Source organism: Mirounga leonina, unplaced genomic scaffold, assembly GCF_011800145.1.
Source record: "Mirounga leonina isolate KUSES-001 unplaced genomic scaffold, KU_Mleo_1.0 Mir_176, whole genome shotgun sequence".
NCBI lineage: Eukaryota > Metazoa > Chordata > Mammalia > Carnivora > Phocidae > Mirounga > Mirounga leonina.
This window is the reverse complement of record NW_023270454.1, coordinates 32,446,485-32,470,005: the sequence shown is the minus strand read 5'-3', so window position 1 is coordinate 32,470,005 and position 23,521 is coordinate 32,446,485. Positions and strand designations below refer to the sequence as shown.

Sequence of the window (23,521 nt, the reverse complement as noted above, 5' to 3'; positions counted from 1 at the left end):
GGATTTCACATAACTCTTAGTAGCAGTTAACGGATGTGACAAAAACCGAAGGTTGTGGTGACCTGTGAGTAGTTGTGCACCCCTGTTTGAACATTCAGGTACGTGTGTACCAAAACAAGTGTCTTGTCTTCATGTTCTGTAGTGTTTTAAGCCTCATTCTCTGTACTTGTTTCTAACAGACAAAAATTGGATCAGGAAAGTTGATGGGGCCCAAAGGAGTCTCGGTGGACCGCAACGGGCACATCATTGTGGTGGACAACAAAGCATGCTGCGTGTTTATCTTCCAGCCAAACGGGAAGATAGTCACCAGGTTTGGTAGCCGAGGAAATGGGGACAGGCAGTTTGCAGGTACACTTGATGGTAATATGTAAACCCCCTTTTTTATGCTGCTTCTGCTCACGTTTGCATGATGTTGGAGCATGTGGAAGATGCCTCAATCCCCAGTGTGTTTGCTGGCTTTGGGAAAGATACTGGGGATGAAATCTAAGCGAAAGCATGGTGGGATGCTTCTCAGTGACTCCCCCCACAGTAAGTCGAACTGCAATCCATGCGTGGTTTTCGTTGACAGCACTGTACAACTCAGAAGTCTAATCTTTGAATATTAATGTTAAGTAAAACATAAATTTTAAGATAAAATATTTTTAAAATTAAAAATGGTTGAGGAACAGTGGAGTACCTCCTAGTTCTCCCTAGCTGTAGCTTTGTCTAAAGAGCTTCTGAATGGGAATTTTCTTTCACCTTCCTAGGTGATGATAAGAGAGCAGGACTTTAGAATATTCAGGAAGGGCAGTTCTGTTACCTCTCTTTTTGGTGTACGCCCTTTGCAAGCACAAGCTTCTTAGTTTTTCACATCTGCAAGAAAGAGGCTGAAAGCCGTTTATTACATTTTCTTTTTGAAAGGATGCTTCTGGCATTTGACAACAATTTGCATCATCTTCTTTTGTGCCTTGTCTGTGGTGCTGCCAGCTTCTGAATGTCACCCCAAATTACCGAGGATGGGTTTCTGCTCTACTTTTTTAAAAATATTACATATTAGAGTCTTTTTCCTAGGACTGAGAATCACCACATCTTTCCTCAGGGGGACGTGAGGGTCCTGAAAGGATTAAGGTGTCCTCAGGGAAGCTGGCAGGTGTGACTTTCAGATGGTGGCATGGAGAATGAATTTGGATGCTTACCGCTCATTCCACTTCATCAGGGCTGCTGGCCCTCTCAGCTTGCTCTAAAGGAAGCCAGATAGACAGTCCCAAGAGTAGAAGGATAGAGCACCCAGGTGATCTTGAGCCAGAGTTCTGGCTGAATGATCTTTCAAGAACAGAGCCTGTCATTCTTTGTTCTTTCTTAAATATCAAATAGGTCAAATTTTGTCACTGCCATGTTGCTGTAATCATTTTTATTGGACCAGTCGTCACATGTTTTTTTCACCTTTATTGCAGGTCCCCATTTTGCAGCTGTAAATAGCAATAATGAGATTATTGTTACGGATTTCCATAATCATTCTGTCAAGGTACTATCAACACATCAATTATTGTTATCTTTTAACTGCTTTTATTGGGAAATCAGTCTGAGAGAAAATAATATAATACTGACGTATATGCACAGGAACTAAAGGAATTAACCTCAAAGAGTAGCCTTTGCTGCTCCCTGAGATGCAGGTTTGAATTTGGACACACAGACTTTGAAGAGTCAGAAAATTGAACAGAATAGGATGGTTGATGAGTTTCTTAACTTGAAACGGGCGTAAATGGAGATGACTTAAAAATGAAATTTGAAAAAGCAGTCGCTTGAACTTAGGCAGAACTTTCTGAAGCTTCATAATTGTGGCTATTCAATAAATTAAAACAAGATCACTTTTTCAATTATCTGCATCATCAAACAAAATTTCAAACAAAATTAGATATTAGAACTCTGCTACAACCACAGATTTTGCGGGGGGATAGCCCTAGTATACATTCCTACAGCTGTTTCATACTTCTTAGAATGTCCTCACACACTGCGTGTTCCCTGGAATACAATGCCCATTTCCCTCCCCGGAACAGTGCGGTACATCTTTCTTACTAGTTGTGGGTTGGGGGGGAGAAAGATTTGACTTTTATTGTGAGCCAACCAGGATATATAAAAATGAATCAAAACAAATTTCTCATTTTACTGAAATGAGGAAATGTTTCGTAACATTCTAGACCACGATTCTCAAGGTGTGGTGCATGCCAGCTGGCCACGGGCCCTGCACTGGCAGACATTTTTGTTTTGGGAGTTATATGTTTATTTTATTTTATTTTTTTTAAAGATTTTTATTTATTTATTGAGAGAGATAGTGATAGAGAGCATGAGAGGGGGAGAGTCAGAGGGAGAAGCAGACTCCCCGCCAAGCAGGGAGCCCGATGTGGGACTCGATCCCGGGACTCCAGGATCGTGACCTGAGCCGAAGGCAGTCGCTTAACCAACTGAGCCACCCAGGCGCCCCAAGGAGTTATATGTTTATTTTTAGGGTTACCTTCTGTTTACATCAAGTGTACTTGAGAAGTGATACAAAGTTTTCCTTGTAAGTAAATTAAATTTTTTAAAGTGAGACTTTTTTTTTTTGGATTTTATTTATTGCTTTTATTTGTCAGAGAGAACGAGAGAGAGCACAAGCAGGGGGGAGGAGCAGAGGGAAAAGCAGGCTTCCCACTGAGCAGGGAGCCCAATGCAGGACTTGATCCCAGGACCCTGGGATCATGACCTGAGCTGAAGGCAGACGCTTAACGACTGAGCCCCCCAGGCGCCCCTAAAGTGAGGTATTTCTAAAGGAAGGATAAGAAGGAAACAGCATAGGTGGTATACACCAGTGACTGAAGTTTGCACTTAGAGACAACCACTGGGCAACCAAAGTGAAAAATAGTTTGTTCTGGTTGATAACTGGAATAGCTCCGTAGGGATAGGATTTCAACAACTAAAGGTACTCTGTAGAGTCCTTCACTGCTTCATTTCCCCAGTTTGCCCCCCGAAGGCATCTTTAATCTGGGTAACTGGAAAGGTTTTGAGCTTTTTTTCATGGGTACCTAGTCCCTGTGCAAAGACTAGAGCGGTGTGGGCTGTGGTGATGGGGCAGGAGGAGGAGAAGGACGCCCACCATTGCTTACTTCTCAGGCTGCTTCCTGAGTTGCTGCCATAGTGATAGAGCTCTGTCCCCACTCCCCCCACTACCCTCAGTGTCTCTCCCTCCACAGGACCTGTCCTGGTAAAAGGAAGAGGACTGTGGGGAGAGTAGTGGCGGGGAGGAGGGAAACATCCAAAGAGGCAGGAGGGACTGGGTTCTAGACTGTCCTCCCTGGGGGTTGTAACAGTCTTGTGTGAGGAGAGTAACTAGAGAGGAATAACAGGCTGTTATCACACTTCTAGCCTTCACTCCCTTTATAGAGGAATCATTTAATTTGAGGGCATTTAACCAGAAGATAACCCGGGTAGATCAGCAAAGGCCGGCAAACCCCTGGCATAGATGGCAGCCCACCCCCACCAGGAGACAGTCCTATTAATCAAGTTGCTCTTTTCTACTAAGCCCAACTGTGGCCTCAGAGCCTTCCCGTCCCAGTGCTCCAGGCAACCTCTATGAATCAACTGGCATTGGTATGTGGGAGGACTCCTATTTACCAGCCCTGGCTGACAATGTAGAAGGAAATAAAACCTATGTAAGTAATCAAAATGCAAGGCAGATAGCAATAAACTATTTTTTTAAAATAGGTACATATAAAGTTCTATAAGTATCCAGAAGAAAACAAAGAGCAGATTTCTGTGACTATTAGGGAAAACTTCCAAGTGGAGGTGGTATTTGAGGTGAGAGGAATTTTGAAATCAGGAAAGGATTATCAAAGTTACAAAAAACTTGCTGTAAAAACTTGTTATAAAAATCAAAGCTGTAAAAACGATTTTGGCTCATGTATCTGCCTCTTAAAATGTTTTCATCTGAATAATTTATAAGCCATTAAATGATGTTTTAGGTGGGAAAAATAGAAACTATGAGGAAATTTATAATTACTAAGATTCTGAAAACTCTTCCAAAAAATTTCAGTACAGTAGAGGTAGATTATTTTAGCAATTTAAATTCAGTTTTCCTCTTACATAAGAAAACAAGTCCATTTTGTTTTTTCTCTTTGATAGCTGTTGCCATATAGCTTTGATGGAATAGTTGGGCTTTTGTTTCCCATATAACACTTGGCAGTTAGCAGTGGTTCTGGATTCCAGTCACTTCTCTTTTGGTCAATGTGCCTATAGGTCAGGGCTAACAAATGGTGTAGTTCCTTAGCTACCTTCAGCATGCATTCTCTTTTCATTGCAAAACAAGTAAGACTAAATTTGGCATTATCAGTCATTCTAAAATAGAGCAGAAGCATTTGAGCCATTTGGATCATGCCAAGGAAAACATACTTACTGAGAGAGATCAGTGCAAACAAACAAAAAGATTATTGGTCAGACTTAATAAGGGAAAGACCAGAGAATAATAGATTATGTCTTCACCAGCAAGCACACACGCTCATTGGTCTTTAAAACAAGGATGTTTTGTGTGAAAGGAGATAAAAGGAGTCAGGAAAGATTTTTAAACCATAACATCTTAGCAAAGCTGGTTCTTGTCTCATCCTTTCCAAAGAACCAAAGAGGTTGCTTGCTTACTTTGCAAGTTACATAATTAATTCAAGAAGCAATCATGATTCTTTTTCTTCATCTTAAAGGAAGTTTAGCCTTTAGAGATGGAAGTGGCTCGCTTCGCTTCCCCAATGTACATAACTAAAAGAAAGAGTCATTTTCATCTTTCATGATCACAGACTTGGCAATAGGAGAATCTGTAAAAGGTCCTGAGATCATTTTCCAATTAGATCTGCACTCGGGTAGAGTGAACTCTCCCTCAGTTCCATATTGTAGGAACCCTTATTCTCATGGTGCTTTGCGTGTAATACTTTGATTTGTTAATGAGTATTTTTACACATGTAGGCTAGATGATAATGGAAACTTAGAATAATATCCTGGAGATATTTCACAACCATTAAGTATTGTCTGAGTCAAGATAAAATCATGCTTACTATAGTCTTATATTTAAACCCATATTAAAAATTTAATTCTCTCCAAATCAATACTCTGTATTTGATACATATAGAGTAACACTCTCTTAATAAGAATAATTAACCACAACAACCCATTGTTTTTCCGTATCAGATATTAGAGAATTGACTGAAGAGTTCTGTTTAGCTCACCACGTCTGTCAGCCCCCCTCCCCTCAGTACGCACCATCCACCAAAGCCTTATGGTCATATAAACTCTCTATTTTAACTAAATATATATTTTGAAAAAAATATATAAAAGCCCTTCTCTTATTCCTCACCTGTGCCATTACACACACACACACGCGCGCGTGCACACAGTGCACACGCACTTTCCCCTGATGTACGTGTGAAGTCTAGCCTGCTTTTTCCCATGTTGACTTTGCAAAATGGTAATAAATTCTGAGCATGTGGCGTAACAAGAAGCTCCTAGGTCCTGATCCAACTTTGATCATCCATCCTGTTAGAAATACGATGCCTGTCGTTGAGATTTAGCTATTTATTTAAAGGCGGGAAGAATAATATTGTTGAAAATTATAGCTCCACTTTCTCATCCTACCCTATATTTGTATATATTTTATAATTTATAATGGAAGTATTTTTCACATAAGTATTCAATACCCAGATATAAGCTAGAAATAAGAAGTGATTTAACACAATAAATCAAATTTATATAAGCAGATTGGGGAACCATAAGTGATAATGGGGGTCTACTTTGTAGATTTTTTTTCTTTTTTTAGAATGTCTTAAATCATAGGTCTTGTTATAAAATCCTGCTCCAATACATATTTTTTAAAACTCATAATGTTGGCTCAATTGTTTTCAATTTAAAATAAAACCATTTAAAAATATCTCATACAGGTGTTTAATCAGGAGGGAGAATTCATGTTGAAGTTTGGCTCAAATGGAGAAGGAAATGGGCAGTTTAACGCTCCAACAGGTGTAGCAGTGGATTCAAATGGAAACATCATTGTAGCAGACTGGGGAAACAGCAGGATCCAGGTAACTGAAAATGCTAATGTGTTTGTTTAGAGTGATCGTTATTTGTTGAAAGTGAAGAATTGGCTGTCTCCCAACTGGAATGTTTTCCATTCTTCATTGGTTAGGTTCTTCATAGACCACAGGTAATCTCACCAGAAGTGCTGAACTAAGAAAGGTGGAGTTAGAAAAAACATCAGCAGGCTACCCGAGTGAAACCCTCTGAAGCTGGGAATTTTTAACATGAATCCCATGGACCCCGCAAAGTGTGTGTGGATAGAATTCAAGAGGTCCATTGAACAAAATATTATATTATTATTTCTACTAGCTTCTAACTGAAAACTATCATTTTTTAAATGATGAATATAGGCAACAATCACAGTACTTTTAGTAATGCCTATAACTTTGTCACCAAGAGGAATCACAGAAATTTCTATATTATAGTTGCAGAGGTCTTGAATTATCATTTATGCTCATCACTCTTCAAAAATAGTCAATATTAGACCCATCACTATTTCTTGTTACTTTAATGTTTTGGTTAAAAAAGTACACATATTACTATGTTGCAATTTTATAAAATTTTGATAACTATATTTTAATATAATTTTTACCTTTATAACCCCATGTATTTTGTTTTATGCATTTAAAAACATTATTCTGCTGAATAACCTGAATCAAAGGGGAAGTCTCGAAAAAAAATTTTTAAATATATTGGACTGAATGAAAATGCAAATACAGCATATCAAAGTTTGTGGAGTGCAGCTAAGATAATCCTGAGAGGGAGATTTTTTCCCCCAGCTTTACTGAGATATAATTGACATACAATATTATGTAAGTTTAAGATATACAACGTGTTGATTTGATAAAATTATATATTGCAAAATGATTACCACCATAGCTTTAGCTAACACCTCCATCACCATCACATTGTTAGCATTTCTTTTTTGTGGTGACAACATATAGATCTACCCCTTAGCAACTTTCAAGGTACCTAAGACAGTTTTATTAACTATAATCACCACACTATGCATCAGCTCCCCAGAACTTAATCAATTTCTAACTGGAAGTCTATACCCTTTGATCAACTTCTCCCCATTTCCCCCACTCCTCAGCCCTAGTAATCACCATTCTACATGAGAGGGAAATTAATAGCACTAAATGCTTACATTAGAAAGTCAAAAATCAATATTCTGAGCTCCTTCATCAAGAAGCTGGAAAGAGAGGGGCAAAACAAACTGAAAGCAAGCAGAGGGAAAGAAATAGTGAAGATAGGATCAGAAATCAATGAAATGCAAGGCAAACAATAGAGAAAATTAATGAAACAGGAAGTCAGTTCATTGAAAAGATCAATAAAATTGACAAACCTCTAGCAAGATTGATAAAGGAAGGGACACAGAACACCAATATCATTACAGACTCTGCAGGCATATGGAAATTCGGTGAACAATTCTACATGCATAAATTTGACAATTTAGATGAAATGGACCAATTCCTTGAAAAGTAGAAATTCCACAACTCACCCATATAAAATAAGTAATTTGAATACCCCAAAAACTATTAAGGAAATTTAGTTCCTAATTTTAAAACTCCCCAGACTCAGGTGGTTTCACTGGAGTATTCTACTAAGCCAGGTGAAAGGTATATAGGATTTCTCTATACTATCTTTGCAACTTCCTATGTCCTGTGAATCTATAATTATTTCAAAATTAAAAGTTAACAAAAATGGGGCACCTGGGTGGCTCAGTCAGTTGAGCATCTGCCTTTGGCTCAGGTCATGATCCTGGAGTCCCGGGATTGAGCCCTGCATCAGGTTCCCTGCTCAGTGGGGAGTCTGCCTCTCTCTCTGACCCTACCCCCTCTCGTTCTCTCCTCCCTCCCTCTCAAATAAATAAATAAAATCTTTTAAAAAATAAATAAATAAAAAATAGAAGTTAACAAAAACAAATTAAATAATAATGAATTTAAATATGTTTTCATGGTTTAGGAATAATGGTATCATGAATGGCATTTGGCATTTTAGTTGGGTATAAAAAATAATAAAAGTGGTTACCTTCTAGAAAAGAAATATTAAAACACTATTTTGAGAAGAGGTTTGTAGTCTTTGCCAGACATAAAAAAGTATGATTTTTTTTGTCTAAATTAAGAACAAAGATTTTGAATCCTCAGGCTAAAGTAAAACTATTCTTTTCTCCCATTTCTCTATGTAAACACCTGCATGAATCTAAACATACATCTGAAGACAGGGCTATTTATCCTTGCTGATGTGGCCTTGTGCAGAGCTCCTAGGACCTCAGAATGCACTGGTTGAAGATAGCAGTAGTCAACAGTTTGAATCTGATATAGGTATTTACCTCCCAGAAAAAGGATTGAGGGGCATCTGGCTGGCTCTGTCACTAGAGCATGCGACTCTTGATCTCAGGGTTGTGAGTTCGAGCCCCACATTAGGTGTAGAGATTACTTAAAAAAAAAAGAAGAAGAAGAAAGATTGAGGCTATAAATATAACTCAATGCTTTTATTTCTCTGTTATATTTATCTTGCTTAATTATGCCAGCAGACATCTACATTTGAAAGAGGCATTCTCTGTGTGATGGAAAGCCAGAAGCCAGACAGGAAACTAAGTTCACAAAGCAGTCTGTATAAGACCACAGATGCTAAGCTGTTTGGATTGTGGCCCTCATAAGCACCTGCCTCATCACAACTGCCTTTTAAAACACGTGTGGGCCTAACAGAGTGGTCAAAAGAAACCAGCCTGGGCCTTAGGAAGAAGTGTTCCTTTGATTTCATCACAGCAGAAGCTTACAGACCAAAAGAAGACTACTTCATATCCAAATGTACATGGGGCACCTGGGTGATTCAGTCACTTAAGCCTCTGACTCTTGATTTTGGCTCAAGTCATGATCTCAGGGTTGTGAGATCGAGCCCCCCATGGAGCTCTGCTCTGGGCATGGAGCCTGCTTAAGATTCTGTCTCTCCCTTTCCCCTGCAAAACAAAACAAAACAAAACAAATGTACATGTGGGATGTCCTGCTGGCTCCATTGTTAGAGCGTGTAACTCTTGATCTTGGGGTTGTGAGTTCAAGCTCCATGTTGGGTGTAGAGATTACTTAAAAATAAAATCTTTAAAAAAACCCCACAACTTCATCAAAATAAAAAGCTTTTGCACAGCAAAGGAAACAGTCAACAAAACCAAAAGACAACCGACAGAATGGGAGGAGATATTTGCAAATGACATATCAGATAAAGGGCTAGTATCCAAAATCTATAAAGAACTTAAACTCAACACCCAAAGAACAAATGATCCAATCAAGAAATGGGTAGAAAACATGAACAGACATTTTTGCAAAGAAGACATCCAAATGGCCAACAGACACATGAAAAAGTGTTCAACATCACTCGGTATCAGGGAAATCCAAATCAAAACCACAATGAGATACCACCTCACACCAGTCAGAATGACGAAAATTAACAAGTCAGGAAACAACAGATGTTGTCGAGGATGAGGAGAAAGGGGAACCCTCCTACACTTTTGGTGGGAAGGCAATCTAGTGCAGCCACTCTGGAAAACAGTATGGAGGTTCCTCAAAAAGTTGAAAGTAGAGCTACCCTATGATCCAGCAATTGCACTACTGGGTATACAGATACAAATGTAGTGATCCAAAGGGGCACGTGCACCCCGATGTTTATAGCAGCAATGTCCACAGTAGCCAAACTATGGAAAGAGCCTAGATGTCCATCAACAGATGAATGGATAAAGAAGATGTGGTATACATATATATAATGCAATATTATGCAGCCATCAAAAAATGAAATCTTGCCATTTGCAATGACGTGGATGGAACTAGAGGGTATTATGCTGAGTGAAAAAAGTCAATCAGAGAAAGACAATTATCATATGATCTCACTGATATGAGGAATTTGAGAAACAAGACAGAGGATCATAGGGGAAGGGAGGGAAAAATGAAACAAGACAAAACCGGAGGGGGAGGGCGCCTGGGTGGCTCAGTCGGTTGAGCGACTGCCTTCGGCTCAGGTCATGATCCCGGAGTCCCGGGATCGAGTCCCGCATCGGGCTCCCTGCTCGGCGGGGAGTCTGCTTCTCCCTCTGACCCTCCCCCCTCTCATGTGCTCGCTCTCTCTCATTCTCTCTGTCAAATAATAAATAAAATCTTAAAAAAAAAAAAAAAAACCGGAGGGGGAGACAAACCATCAGAGACTCTTAATCTCAGGAAACAAACTGAGGGTTGCTGGAGTGGAGGGGGGGTGGGAGGGATGAGGTGGCTGGGTGATGGACATTGGGGAGGGTATATGCTATGGTGAGCGCTGTGAATTGTGTAAGACTGATGAATCACAGACCTGTACCCCTGAAACAAATAATACATTATATGTTAATTTTAAAAAAGGAAAAAATAAATAAAACAAAAACGAACCCCACAAATGTATATAGTAAACCACTGACTTCTTATAATTCCTTCTTTTCTGAAAAAAAAAAAAAAAAAAAAAAAGGTCTTCTCGTTGTATACTATGACTGGCAACCATACCTCTGTGGTCTAGTTGCTGATTTTTCCATTATGATTGGAAATAAAAGAAGTATGTGAGGCTGGAAGCGGGGGGAAGTGAAGGCTGAGACTAAGAAACAAGGGTCATTCATTTTCAGGCACCATCGAGGGCTATTCCCCTCAAACTGACCACTGTAAGAATGTAAGTGAGATCTGTTGGCCAATGTCATGCTCCTTTTCAGTGACTCTGGGGAATAGAGAATGAGAGGAGAAAAAGCAAGGTTAAGTAGAGGGAAGGCCTGGATATGTGATAGACCTAAACAAACTTGTGGGCTTACGTGCATGCTTTTTCTAAAGATTTATTTATTTTAGAGAGTGAGGGAGGGGCAGAGGGAGAGAGAGTCTTAAGCAGACCCTGTGCTGTGCGCGGAGCCCCACACGGGGCTTGATCTCACGACCTTAAGATCACCACCTGAGCCGAAACCAACAGTTAGATGCCTAACCGACTGCCCCCCCCCCCACCACACACACACTGGGTGCTCCTTACACACATGCTTTTATATTGAAAATATTAGCATCAAGGGTTTTCTAACTCCTATTTCATCCTATTACTGTAAGTTTTCCTATAACACTCTGACTTTATATTTTTTACAGGTTTTTGACGGAAGTGGGTCATTTTTGTCCTACATTAACACATCTGCTGACCCACTCTACGGCCCCCAAGGCCTGGCGCTAACTTCAGATGGCCATGTTGTGGTTGCAGACTCTGGAAACCACTGTTTCAAGGTCTATCGGTACTTACAGTAATGGCAGGCAGCTGGACAGCCCCTTACAAAGGTCTTGCACTATAAACTGGAATGGATTTCTCGACGCGGGACCAGATTACACTAGACTTTTCATGCTAGAAGGAATCATTGGTGAACTTTCCAAGGTTATTTCTGAATGTAACTATTTCCTTAAAACCTGCATATCTGATTTCTGTAATTCACCTTTTAGGGTTTAAAGAAAAGAAATCCCTTCTACTGAATCTATGGAAACTGCAAAGTTTTACACCTGTGAACTATGGCTTATCGGACAAGGGTTTATGTAGTTGAACTGATTTTGCAAATCAAACAAACACTAAAAAAAACACAACAAACTAGAATATTTCAAGGTATTCGTTAATCCTGTGAATGGTAGCTTTTGTGCAGAGCTTCCAAAAACAAAACAAAAACAAAATCTGTTGTAGTTGTATACTTTATTTAACTTCGGTTAAAAGACCCGGGGGATCTTCTAACCTCACTTTTACAGTAGGTATTACTCATGTGACATTTTTTGGTTATTGATAACTACATACACATTAGGAAAAAATAAGACTGTCTTGCAAAACCCTCCCAGCTATGATTAGGCAGGCCTCTTGAGTTTAGCACTTAAAAACCACTGAAAATTTCCCATCCTTTCTGGGTTAGATCCAAGATCCTTTTTGTGTGTTCTTTTCACCTTTTCTCTCCTGCTCACCTTGTATCAAAAAACAAAGTCCATTTTCAGGGAAACCTGAAATTCCCAATGCTTTGAAAAGCATATTACAATAGCAAATGCTACCTTTTGGTAAACAAACAGCCCCCTCAACTCCAGACTAATGCACTAGAATGTAATCAAGAAAAAGTTAGCCACGTTTTATGTGCCAATGTTCTCACGTGTCTCTCCTCTTCCACTTCCTGAAAGCGAAAGCTTTACCTCCTGCAAAATGTCAGCACATGTAGTAGGACACCAGTATCCTAGGACAGAGAGCCATAAGTTGCCCTTTGGAGGACTGATGGTGTCAACCAAAGGCATGTGATTGATTAATGGTTTCCCCTTAGAAAGCAAGTGTTACCAAAGTCGTGTTATCTCGAGAGCATTACAGGTAAGGGCATGTTATGGTTATTTATCATTGTCTAATGAATAGTAGAGGCATTAAAGGACTATGTATACATGATTAGGGTAAGGTAGAATGTATCACACACACACACACACACACACATATATATATATATATAGCTGAATCTTTGGTGTATTGAAATAGGCAGCACTCTGAAAGACAGAAGCATCGTCCAGCACATTCCTTTACTGCACAGTTTAAAGCCGTCCTCATAGAGTAAGCCCTAAAACAGGTTTAATTTTCACCATTTTCCAGTAATGATGATATCGGCTGACTTTTATAGTCAGAAAATGGCCTTCTGTGCTTTCAAAAACAAAACAAAAACAGGTCGAAAGAAAAAGAAACGTTGAACTTGAGTTACATTTAATTTAAGTATACATGCGTTTGGAGAAATGTGAAGAATAATTTAGTCAATTGTTAATCTGTCATTGATACTGTAAAATAAGATGTGGTCTGTTTCCACCGTTTAATTTTCTACTCAGTTCTACCAAATAGGATGTCATGTTTGGCATTTTTGATAATGACTTTGGGATCTTTTTCACTGAAAGCACCTTAGAACTGTACTATAAGAAAACATTTCCCGTACGTCTAATGATATGTGATGTTTATTGCTTACTAATTTATAATTTAGTCGTTCTCTTATATAGGACTTTTTTAAATTGAGAAGGAAAATCTAGCTATTTCCAGTTGTCTGTCAAATTTATTATGCCCAAATCAACCTCTGAAAGAAAATTTTTCAGGAAGATTTACATTTAAGTTTACCTTTCTTTTTTTTTTTTTTAGTTAGGTAGAGCTTTCAAAATATTTGAGACTATGACAGAGTTATAAAATTCAATGACATTTTTAGAATGTTAAACTAAGATACTGTTTCCTAACATCAGCAAACCAAGTCTTTGAATGTAAACATTTGTATTTAATGAGCGCTTCCTAGGTGCCAGGCACTATTCCCGGGACTGGGGAAACAGCAATGGATCAAACAGACAGAAATCCCTGCCTGCTTGGAGCTTACACTCTAGGGAGGAATTTCATTTTGCCATTTAATAACATTTTGCATTCAAGATAAGCTAGACTCTTGATAGCTCCTAGACTATTTAGAAGAAAACTTTTTAAATTGGTTAAATTAATTTTAGTTTATTTTCACAAGTAAAAATGGCTTCCTATTTAGATTCTGTTCACAGGCTGTTGGTCTTAAGACTAGTTTACTTAAGAGAGTTTTTTTGCACAACATTGAAATTGTATTTGTGAATTTAGAAGTTAACCAGCCATCATACCATAACAGGCTGGATAGCTCAATAATAGGTTGCATACAAGGCTAATTTTTTTTTTTTAATCTGTCAATATTGGCACAAACTGGAATGGAAGAATAGATACTTTGATTCAGACCTGTTCCACTATCTGTTACTAAAACACATGCTATGGGCACTCCAAGAAACACTGTATTTTCCCCCCAAAATATGTAATCATGTATGTTAAAGCATAGATCACATTTCACATTTGGATACTTACGAGCATTTACTGTATTTCTTAGGAAGTGTATTTGAGCGGGGGGAAAGTGCTGCTGATAAGATACGAGTAGACAAGATTTTAATGAAATTTTGGCAACATTCTGTGGGAAATGGTTCCTGGTAAACTGAGAAGGATATTAAAATAAGTGACTTTTTTTCCCGGAGCTATCATTATTGTTTGACTTTTCTTTGTCAAGTGTACAGAACCTGGCATACATTCATGATAAGTAGCATTGAAAAATTACCCATTCAAATGTCCCCTGGGCACTTAATGGCAACAGATTGCCAGTTCGAATGTAAAGGTCAGTGACAATGCATTCCTGCCCGATACAGACCTCCGCTGCCGGACTCTGGGGGACGTAGTCACTTGACCGTCCAGAAACACATGAATAAAAAGCTGTATGACTGTTCACCATTGTTTTAAAGGTACTTAATATCTCGATCAAACTTTAGTCTCCAGTAACTAAACAAGTCCCCAGGTTTCCTTATTTTCATTTACGCTTTGACTAGATTTGAGACAAAGAAATACTACAGGTCATGCAACTAGAAGGCACTTGCTTCCACTACTAAATATACAGGGTATGTCCTCACTTGGAGTTAACTGGAATAGCAGCACGGTAGCAAGTGTCTCCGGATCCTTCCCACTGGAGGATTCACATAAATGCTTTGGTAATACCTTCTGAGTGAATTAGAGGAAATAGCAAATGAACGTTAGGTACTGTGCGGATTACTTCAAATGGGAAAAACCTTTTTGTACATTTGGACTCTATAGTATCCTCCCTGTTCATCAGCTTCTGAAGAGGGAGGAGTATTTTTAGTTTAATAATTTAAAAAAAGACCTTTCCAGGTAGGAAAAAATTGAAGCTATTTGCTGCAAACTTCATCTAATTTTGCTTCAAGTCGAAAGTCGTGATACTGTTGCATTCTGTCAATGTTGCAGGGTTTTAAACTTTACAATTATTTTAATATTTTTGATAACTAGGAATCTAGTATTGCCATAAAGGAAACTAAGTGCCCATTAAAGATTTGTTTGGTATAAATAAATGATTTTTTTGTTTTGTTTTAAATGACAGTAAGCTACAAATCATGATGTTAATCTTAAAACTTTCTGAAGATGAACTGTGTGGCAGTGATTGTGTTGTCTGTCTGTGGAGAATGTATGAACGCTATTCATATTCTAAAATAGATTAATAAATCGGCTATGTTGTCCCAATGAATGTACAGCACGTCCATTAACTTTCGAAAGCAACACAGCCTTAAACTCAATGCTTTTGCTTTATGACATGGGAATGTTCTGTCATCAACAGAGTGTATTCTTGTAAAGGAATTCTTTATATCATTCTCAATTCTATTGCCTTTCAATCCTATGTATGAGTATTAAGGGTTTTGCTTCCTTTTTTTTCTTTTTAAAGTTTGTACATTCCATCTCTCTAGGTCTGTTCCATACGTTATGTGTATAGAACACTAAGTCTTGCGCTCTCTGACGTTGATACTGATATATTCTCATTTGTTCTTTTACGAATCGAAATGCTGACTGCCTATTTAAAGAAAAGAATGAACGCTGTGCATCAAAGTGTTTGTATGTTCGTAGCTACATATGTACCACAGTATTTTGGATGCTTTAGTCTACAATAAAACTTTAAATTAATTCTGTCTTGAAACATAGGAGAAACAAGATTCATGTGTATATCTTTACCATGCACAAAATATCAGATCATTATAATAAAGCTTGTTTTCTCCATTTCCAGGGTGAATGTTTATTTATATTTTACATAGTTTTCTTTTTTAGTAAAGGGAAATGAAGAAATTTTCTAGAATATGTGGCAGATATCAATACCTCAACCAAACTTTAGTTAAATTAGTAAAATTTTTGTCATTTATGATACCAATAATCTGGTTAGCATTTAGGATGTATCTTAGATAGGAATTTGGAAAACCATGACAGGTATGCCTAGCACATATATTTAGAAGGTCAAATAGACCAAAATCACTATGCTTCAAGAATCACAAGGGGGACCTTCTAGAAATTATGGCAGTCACATTTCAAGGGGGTGAAGAACTAGAAAGGGACTGCCCCATAACTACTGTCTATAGGGTCCACAATTTAATGAAAATTAATTATAAGAAACATTCTTATATTACATCAAGCTGATGGCCAAGCATTTCAAGCAGTACTCACAACATCTAAAGAATATGTCGGACAGTCCTCTGGAGGTTCTTCTGTTGCAAAGGAACCTGATGCTGGATGCACAAACCATGGGCTATCACTACGTCCTATCCTTTCAAAGAAGTTAGTTTCCATCTTTCTTAAGTCGAAAAAGATTTAAATTGGTCTCTATTCATAATGTCAAAGTTGTCATCTTAATGCCACTTACACACAAGCCAGCATGTTCCCTATGAGACTTGAAGATAGATATAGCTCTCAATCTTGAGTGGTGTGTGGATTTGATACTTTTGTTCTATAAAGGACCCTTGTCCTTCTTCACTGATTGTAAACAAATCATAGCCTCACATATATGCATACAGCTTTTTTTTCCTGATGTATTTATAGGCTTTTTGATTTTTCATTAAGCCTGTGATTTATATTTTGCTGTGATGGAATGAATACTAAAATTTATCTTTTGAGTATCCTTTGTGAACAATGGAGGATCCAACAAAAATCTCTTGTTTTGTTTTTTCAAGGATTAAAAAAAATCTATAATAGATTATAAGTCTAGAAGAGGTGAGTAAGTCAGTCTTGGAAGGAGAGATGTAACAGAAATGAGAACAAGGCCAAACGGGACACTGCCAACCAGTAACTGTGAATATTAGTATTCTTGAATCCTGCTTCTATTCTTCATTTATTTTTTCTTTTAACCAAGCAGGCACCATTGCCATCTTGGGCTCTTTGGAAGTTTTCAGAAGCAGAGAGTGTGGCATTCCTGATATAAGCCAGTTGCCCCACATTTAAGCATTATCTCAAATTGTCCTTTGAGGACTCACTTCACATAAAGCCAGATGCACCCCTTTCCAGAGCAGACAAGTTCAATTAAAGCTGCGTTTTATTTGCCTAAGCAAAGAGGCAGGAAGGGTAGATCACATTCTATCCTCTACCCAACCCTACTGTCTTTTGTTGTCATTGCTGTTGTCATTGGCCCTGCAGATTCTTTGCCTACAAGGAGGGATGTGTACTTCTCAGATGCTGCAAATATTTATTTACCATTCTTAAAAACCCATATACTACATCTGTCTGCTCCATAATATTGCAAAACTTGGAGTGTCTCAAGATCTCAAGAGATAAACTGAGGCATATTAAGAATTTTAAGAGTTTGAGCAAAATCAGTTCTAATCAGGAGGTGCCAGATCAGAAGTGGATAGGAGTGCTCTGCCAACAGGAGCCAGGGGAATGACTTACATAGAGAAAGTACAGAACCAAAGAAATTCTTTGATGGCGGCTGTTGTTGTTGCTCATTGGTTGTCTTTAGCATTTTGATTTCCTAACCTTGAGGTATTTATAGGCTTATATTGTGGTTTGCCCATGTAGGCTGCTGCAGCATTAGGCCACACAATAGTCGAATGGCTTCCTTGTTTAATTTAACACATCTGAATGGTGTATAACTTCAAAATTCCACTGGTGAGAATAATAAATGAGAAAGCACTACTCAATACAAACAATTAAGATTTTACTAAAGTAAATATCCTTTGATTTTTCATCTGAAAACCATATCTAGTTATCCCTACGTCAACGAAGAGATAGTGTTCTTAAATACCTGGTATATTTATTTAATACACATTTACTGAGTGTTTACCATATGTTGGGCACTGTGCTAGGTCTTGGTGATATGGAAATGGTTGGCTTAACCTCTGCCACAGAAAGGAGTCTGATATTACAGGGAAGCTGTCCAAGAAAACAGTTCTAAAATGAATGTGGGGTGCTATAAAACTGCAGAATTCATCCCACAGAAGGGACCCTCTCTGCTCTGCGGTGGGAGTGGGGAAACACAGAAAAAGATTCCTGAAGGCTACATCGGAACTGTCTAAAGGGGGTAAGAGTAAGCCAAGTGAAGAAGGGCCGCTCCTGATGGAGGGACGGGTATGGCAGTCTGAAAGCCGACTAAGACAAGCGTTCCCACCAATGTTACCTTTATGATTTTTGTCAAATCTAGATATCACCAGGGCCATTACTTAATATTTTTCTTAAATATCACTTTCATTTTTTCTGACAGGCCTCTTTCATCCATATCTAGAGCAATGCATGAGAAATCTAGAGTATAATGTGTTGCTTATGCTTTTTCTAGTACATATTAAAACGTATTAAATGGCTACCCATTTACTATCTTACTATTAAAATCATCTGATGTACAATCATATCGTACTGTCATGCACTCTCAGGAAAACTAAATTAATGGAACTCTGCGCAATCAATATATCCCTTCTTCGCTTCCGTTTCTTAAGCAATAGGAGATACAAATTCCCACTTGAGATGCCTCTCTTTATGCTTTCAGTAAAACTAGTATACTTTAAATTGGTTCAAAATCACGTACAATAATTTTCAAAATAATTGCCAAGTCTGAGTTAGTTCTGTAGCACCTTTAGGCTAAGGGGCCCGAGCTTTAGACCCGAATCCCCATCTACTGTCAGGTCCCGAGGTAGCCGACAGATTTCATTTGAAATTCATTCTCTTGTTTATTTAAAAAACAACAAACAAATAAACAAGCCTAAGAGAAAACCAAACATACAAAGGGATTTTCAAAAACTGGGAGAGCAGTGCAGAGAGGCTGCAGAGAAGAGCGGTAAAATTAGGAGAGAGAAGAAGTCCGCTCCAGACGGGGCGCATCCGGACGGATGGAGGGTAGCGCTTCCTTCCCCAGGGTCAGACCGCCTCTATTTTCTAAGGCCAACTTAGGCCGCTTTCCGCAGCGCGGAGAAAACGCGCACTAAAGTGAGGGCTCAAGACTTTCCAAAAAAAAGAGAAAAAAGGAGTCACACTGTACCCCAGGGAGAAGAGGGGCGCGCAACGCAGAGACCCGACGCGCCGACCCCCGGCCCTCCCGGCTCCCCCGGCGGGCCCCCGCCCTCCCGGGCCGGCCGCTCGGCACAGCCGCCAGGGGTCGCCGCGCGCCGTCGGGGCGGAGGTCGGCCTCCCTCCCCCCGCCGCCCTCCCACCGCGTCCTCGTCGCTGCTCCGCCCCGCGGCGCTGTCGGCGCCAAAATCAAACCCGCCCGGGCCCGCCCCGCCCCTCGCCTCGCGCGCAGGCCCGGCCGCCGGAAGACCCGCCGCCCGCGTCATGGTAAGAGCGGAGGCCACGCTCCCGGGTCCCGCGCCTCCCCAGTGTCGGGGCCCCCCGGCCTTGTGGGGCCCCGACGGGCTTCGGGGGCTTGGCTCCCCTGGCGGGGCCGCCCGGTGGACGCGGCCGGATCCCAGAGGCTGGGGCGCGCGCCGCCCCGGGCCCGCGACCCCGACGCCCCTGGGCCTCCGCGCGCCGTCCGCGGAGCACACCCGAGAAGCGTTCGCGGACGTGCCCCGAGTGTCTCACAAACTCAGCGACCAGTCCGAGCACGAGTCGCCTCAGAACCAGGGCCCCAGGCCCCCGGGATTCGGCCGCCAAAGCTGCAGCCTCTTGGGAAGTACCGGGAAGGGTGTGAGCGAGGCGGGCCGACGCCGTGGATGTCAGTGGCTCTTGTTTTTTGACAAAGGGGGGGTGCCGCGTATTGTAGTTTGTAGAGCACGTTTCCGAATGGCTCACGATTTCAGAAGTTACCTAGCGGGTAACTTTGAAAATCCGCTGCTTTTTTACTAAAGGGCGGGAATGGATGCCGTTTTGCGCTTCGGACTGCTAGTTGGTAGGGAGTTGGTTCCCTTATTAGCGAAGCCCCGAGATCGCTTTCCTTGCTTGTCGTGAGAGGTTAAGTCCTGGCGAGATTCCAGGTCGACCTTTTTATCTTGGTGAATTTAATGTCTTCCACCTCGTCGAATCATTTTCATAAACCTTCAGTTTCGTGCCATTTTTTCTGCTTCTGTTGGCGGAGAATCAGCGTCTAATTAGAGTGGTCTAAGGTTTTAATACCTTAATTTAGTTAAGTGGCCGTTATTTTGCTGGGCAAGGATCTAGGTTGTACGGTATTTATTTGAAGATACTTGTCCAGATGTAATTGCAACTGATAACGGCTGCTTTGTGGTTAAACTAACGACGCAGCCACCTGGGCGTAAAATGGTCTCAGACACAACAGGACCACACTTACATCTGTTACCAGTGCTGCGTGATTGCATGTTTCTCGTAGTTACTGGCCTAGTACAACTGAGAACTATGAGCACAAATGCATTAACTTTATCCTTTTACCTAATCTCTCTTTACATGTGAATCACCTTCTAATACTCAGTGGTAATATGCTGTTAACCATTTTCAGATGCTTACCTCCGATAATGAAGAAACATGAAATAAATTAGAATAAAACTTTGAGATACATCCGGTTTTTTTATTGTATGCTCAAGAAGTAAGTTTAGTGTTATGTTGACCAAAGACAAAGCTTTGTTCTCTTTCCTGGTTATGAATTAATAGCTGTTTGTTTTGATTTGGTTAGGCTTCGTGAATAAACAGTTATTCTAAATCCAGGCGTATTTCTGGAATTGGAGAACTGCAGTGTACTCTGCCACTTTTGAGGGCAACAGATATCATCTATTTTTAATTTTTCAAGGTTTTATTGTAATTGGTAAACAGGGTTGATTTTAGGAATTCTGTAACTCCTAATTGGAGAAGGTTCCTTAGATGTATGGTTTTTTTAAGTGGTTTAAAATAGAGGTTTCTCCCACTCTTTGAAAGTAGTGTTCCTATGAAGCCTTTCATAATCTGAGGTGGCATAAGGTGAAGAAGCAATTATTAATTTATATGGAAAAAAAATTTTGAGCATTCCTAGACCCCAAAAAATAACTTCTTAGGCTTAAAAAAATATATATATATATATATTTTTTTTTTCTGTCAGGCTTTTCATGATACCTTAGGACACATCTTGCTAACAGATGCACAGAATAAATTGAGGTACTGCACAGTTCAAAGCCGTGGTGGCTTATGCTTGAGATGCTGAATGTAGTTCCCAGGGAAGGAGCGTGGCGGAGCCATTCCTAAAACAAATGCTGAACACTATTTGCGCTCTTTGCCTTTTTTCATACAAGTGAAAATGCTCTTAAGATTTCTTTTGATTAGTGAAAACAGGTACTAATGTAGGTCTTCTGAAAAGTGGGGATAGCTGTATGTTGGTCAGCCGGGAAGCTTTGTTGTTCTCAGGTCAAGTCTTGAGTCCCCTTACTTACTAATTTGAATGCATCTTTAACTTACATTGTCAGCAGATTTTCTTTAATGTTAAGTATTAAATGAGACCTTGTTGATTTTTTTGGAGAAATTTCTAAATATGAATTAGCATGGCATCCTTTTACATTAGTTATCTTAATTCTGGCCATGATACTGTCCTGTGGTTAATTATAAAAACTATTTCTAGTCATAAAAGAGGCTAATGAATAAATTAACCTGAAAACAAAGTAAATGGATGTTACAGCTCATCCATATTTCTTGAGTGACTTTCATAGCTACTGAACTGAGTGATAGGAGCTTTCCTAAAACTGTGTGCCTCCTGGACACTAGACTCTCCTCATTGTTTGCTTCTGGGTGGCAGATTCTTGTGGGACCCATGAGTCTCTCCAGGGAGCTTTTTAATAATACCAAAACATTAGGAGCCTTTCCTAAAGCTTTGGATCTGTTTTCCACTGATGCAGCCACAGACTAAAGTTCTAAAGGGATCCTCACTACCCCACAGTGCCCCTGACCCACCTCTAGATTCTGGGGTGTGAAGAGCAGTGTTCTCAATCTTGGGGCCAGTTAAAGCACCTGGAGAGGCTTTTAAAAACATGCAGGCCCAGGCCTGGTCTCAGAGATTCTCATTCAATTCATATGGCATGTGCCTTGGCATCAGTATTTTTTAAAAGCTCTTGAGATGATTCTAATGGCAGTTTGAAACCCACAGGACTAGAGAAATGAGCCAAAAGAGCCTCCTTAACTGGGTGTCAATTTCAGGCTTGGTTTATTCTGATACTGCTGAGGCCAGTGCGAAAGGAGGCTAATTAAAGCAGTATTGAATGCTGTTTCTCCACTCTGGGTTTGGTGAAATAGATCTATATGTTTTCTTGGAGCTTGCCTGCCTGAGATTTCTGTGATTTATCTCTCCAAGAAAGGCAATAAATAGTTATCACAGAAGTCTTTATTATTAATTTACCCTGTGTTGTATTTATGGTAGTGCGGTGGGTGTTGTGGGATTTGGGAGTCTTGAACAGTCTCAGATTTTAGGGTTAGGGCTTTAGATAAATGGCCTTGAGGTCAAGGGCTGGCCTTTGTGTCTGCTCTAATCTAGTACTAAGCTTTAGGAAGGCAAGGGCGGTGCATGTTCTGAAGAAGTTTTCAATTGGCTGAGAAAGACAAGTATACCAATTGATTTGATTAAGGTGTGTTCTGGGAACACATGGGATGACACTCAGATTGTTCTGTGAGCTCACGGAAGCTCTTACAGAATGCTTAAACTAAGTCTTGGGAGACTTTTTGGAGTTTTGAATAGGCAAGAGGAGCAGGTGTTTTAGATGAAACAGTTTTTTAAAGACACAGATGGGAAAGAGCATGCGGGGAGCGGAGAATTACAAGTACAGATCTTCTTTGGGACACCTGTGTGGCTCAGTCGGTTAAATGTCTGACTTCAGCTCAGGTCATGATCCTGGGGTCCTGGTAACGAGTCCTGCATCGGGCTTACTGCTCAGCGGGAAGCCTGCTTCTTCCTCTGCCTGCCGCTTCCCCTGCTTGTGCTGTCTCCCTCCCTCTCTCTCTCTCTCTCTCTGGCGAATAGTACATAAAATCTATCAAAAAAAAAAAAGTACAGATCTACCTCAACTTACAGTGGAGTTGCACAGTGATAAGCCCATTGTAAGCTGAAAATACCAGTTAAATCAAAAATGCATTTAATACACCTAACTTATGGAACATCATAGCTTATTTTAACCATGCTCAGAACACTTAGACATCAGCTTCTGGCTGGGCCAAAGCATCTTGAGACAAAGCCTATTTTATAATAAAGTATTGAATATCTCATGTAACTTGTTGAAACTGTACTGAAGGTGAAAAGCAGAATGGTTGTGTGGGTACAGAATGGTTGTAAGTGTTGTGTACCTCATGGTCCCGTGGCTGCTCAGCATCATGAGAGTATTGTACCACCTGTCACCAGCCGGGAAAAGATTCAAATTCAAAATTCGAAGTATGGTTTCTACTGAATGTGTATTGCTTTCACACCATCATAAAGTTGAAAAAGTTAAACGATGGCAAGTCAGGGACTGTCTAGTTTTTGTATTACAGCTCAAGTTGCTTAACTGTCCCTGTTACGGTAAAATTTGAGGTGGAGAGTGGTATCTGTGAGAGGTAGATTGGGGTCAGGTGATAAAGGGCCTTGTATATCACTGTAGAGTGATTGGATACTTCTGGAATGGTTCAGAGCCACTGGAGGCTTTTAAGCAAGGGAGAAGCATGGTTAGATTTGCTTCTCGGCAGGGTGGAATGTGCACTT

At 40.0% G+C, this 23,521-nt stretch overlaps 2 protein-coding genes across 4 annotated transcripts in view; both read left to right on the top strand.

Moving 5' to 3' along the window:
* TRIM2 (tripartite motif containing 2) overlaps positions 1-15,692 on the top strand; it is a 128,317-nt gene extending 112,625 nt beyond the window's left edge. The window contains exons 9-12 of the mRNA XM_035022875.1: positions 180-348; positions 1,434-1,504; positions 5,931-6,071; positions 11,199-15,692. Of these exons, the coding sequence (XP_034878766.1) occupies positions 180-348; positions 1,434-1,504; positions 5,931-6,071; positions 11,199-11,351 (534 nt within the window). The 3' untranslated portion in view covers positions 11,352-15,692. The remainder of the gene's footprint in view (positions 1-179; positions 349-1,433; positions 1,505-5,930; positions 6,072-11,198) is intronic.
* Positions 15,693-19,235: 3,543 nt separating this feature from the next.
* MND1 (meiotic nuclear divisions 1) overlaps positions 19,236-23,521 on the top strand; it is a 114,965-nt gene continuing 110,679 nt past the window's right edge. For all 3 annotated transcript variants that reach the window (XR_004682427.1, XM_035022874.1, XM_035022872.1), the window contains exon 1: positions 19,236-19,597. The gene's annotated coding sequence lies outside the window, so the exon portion shown is untranslated. The remainder of the gene's footprint in view (positions 19,598-23,521) is intronic.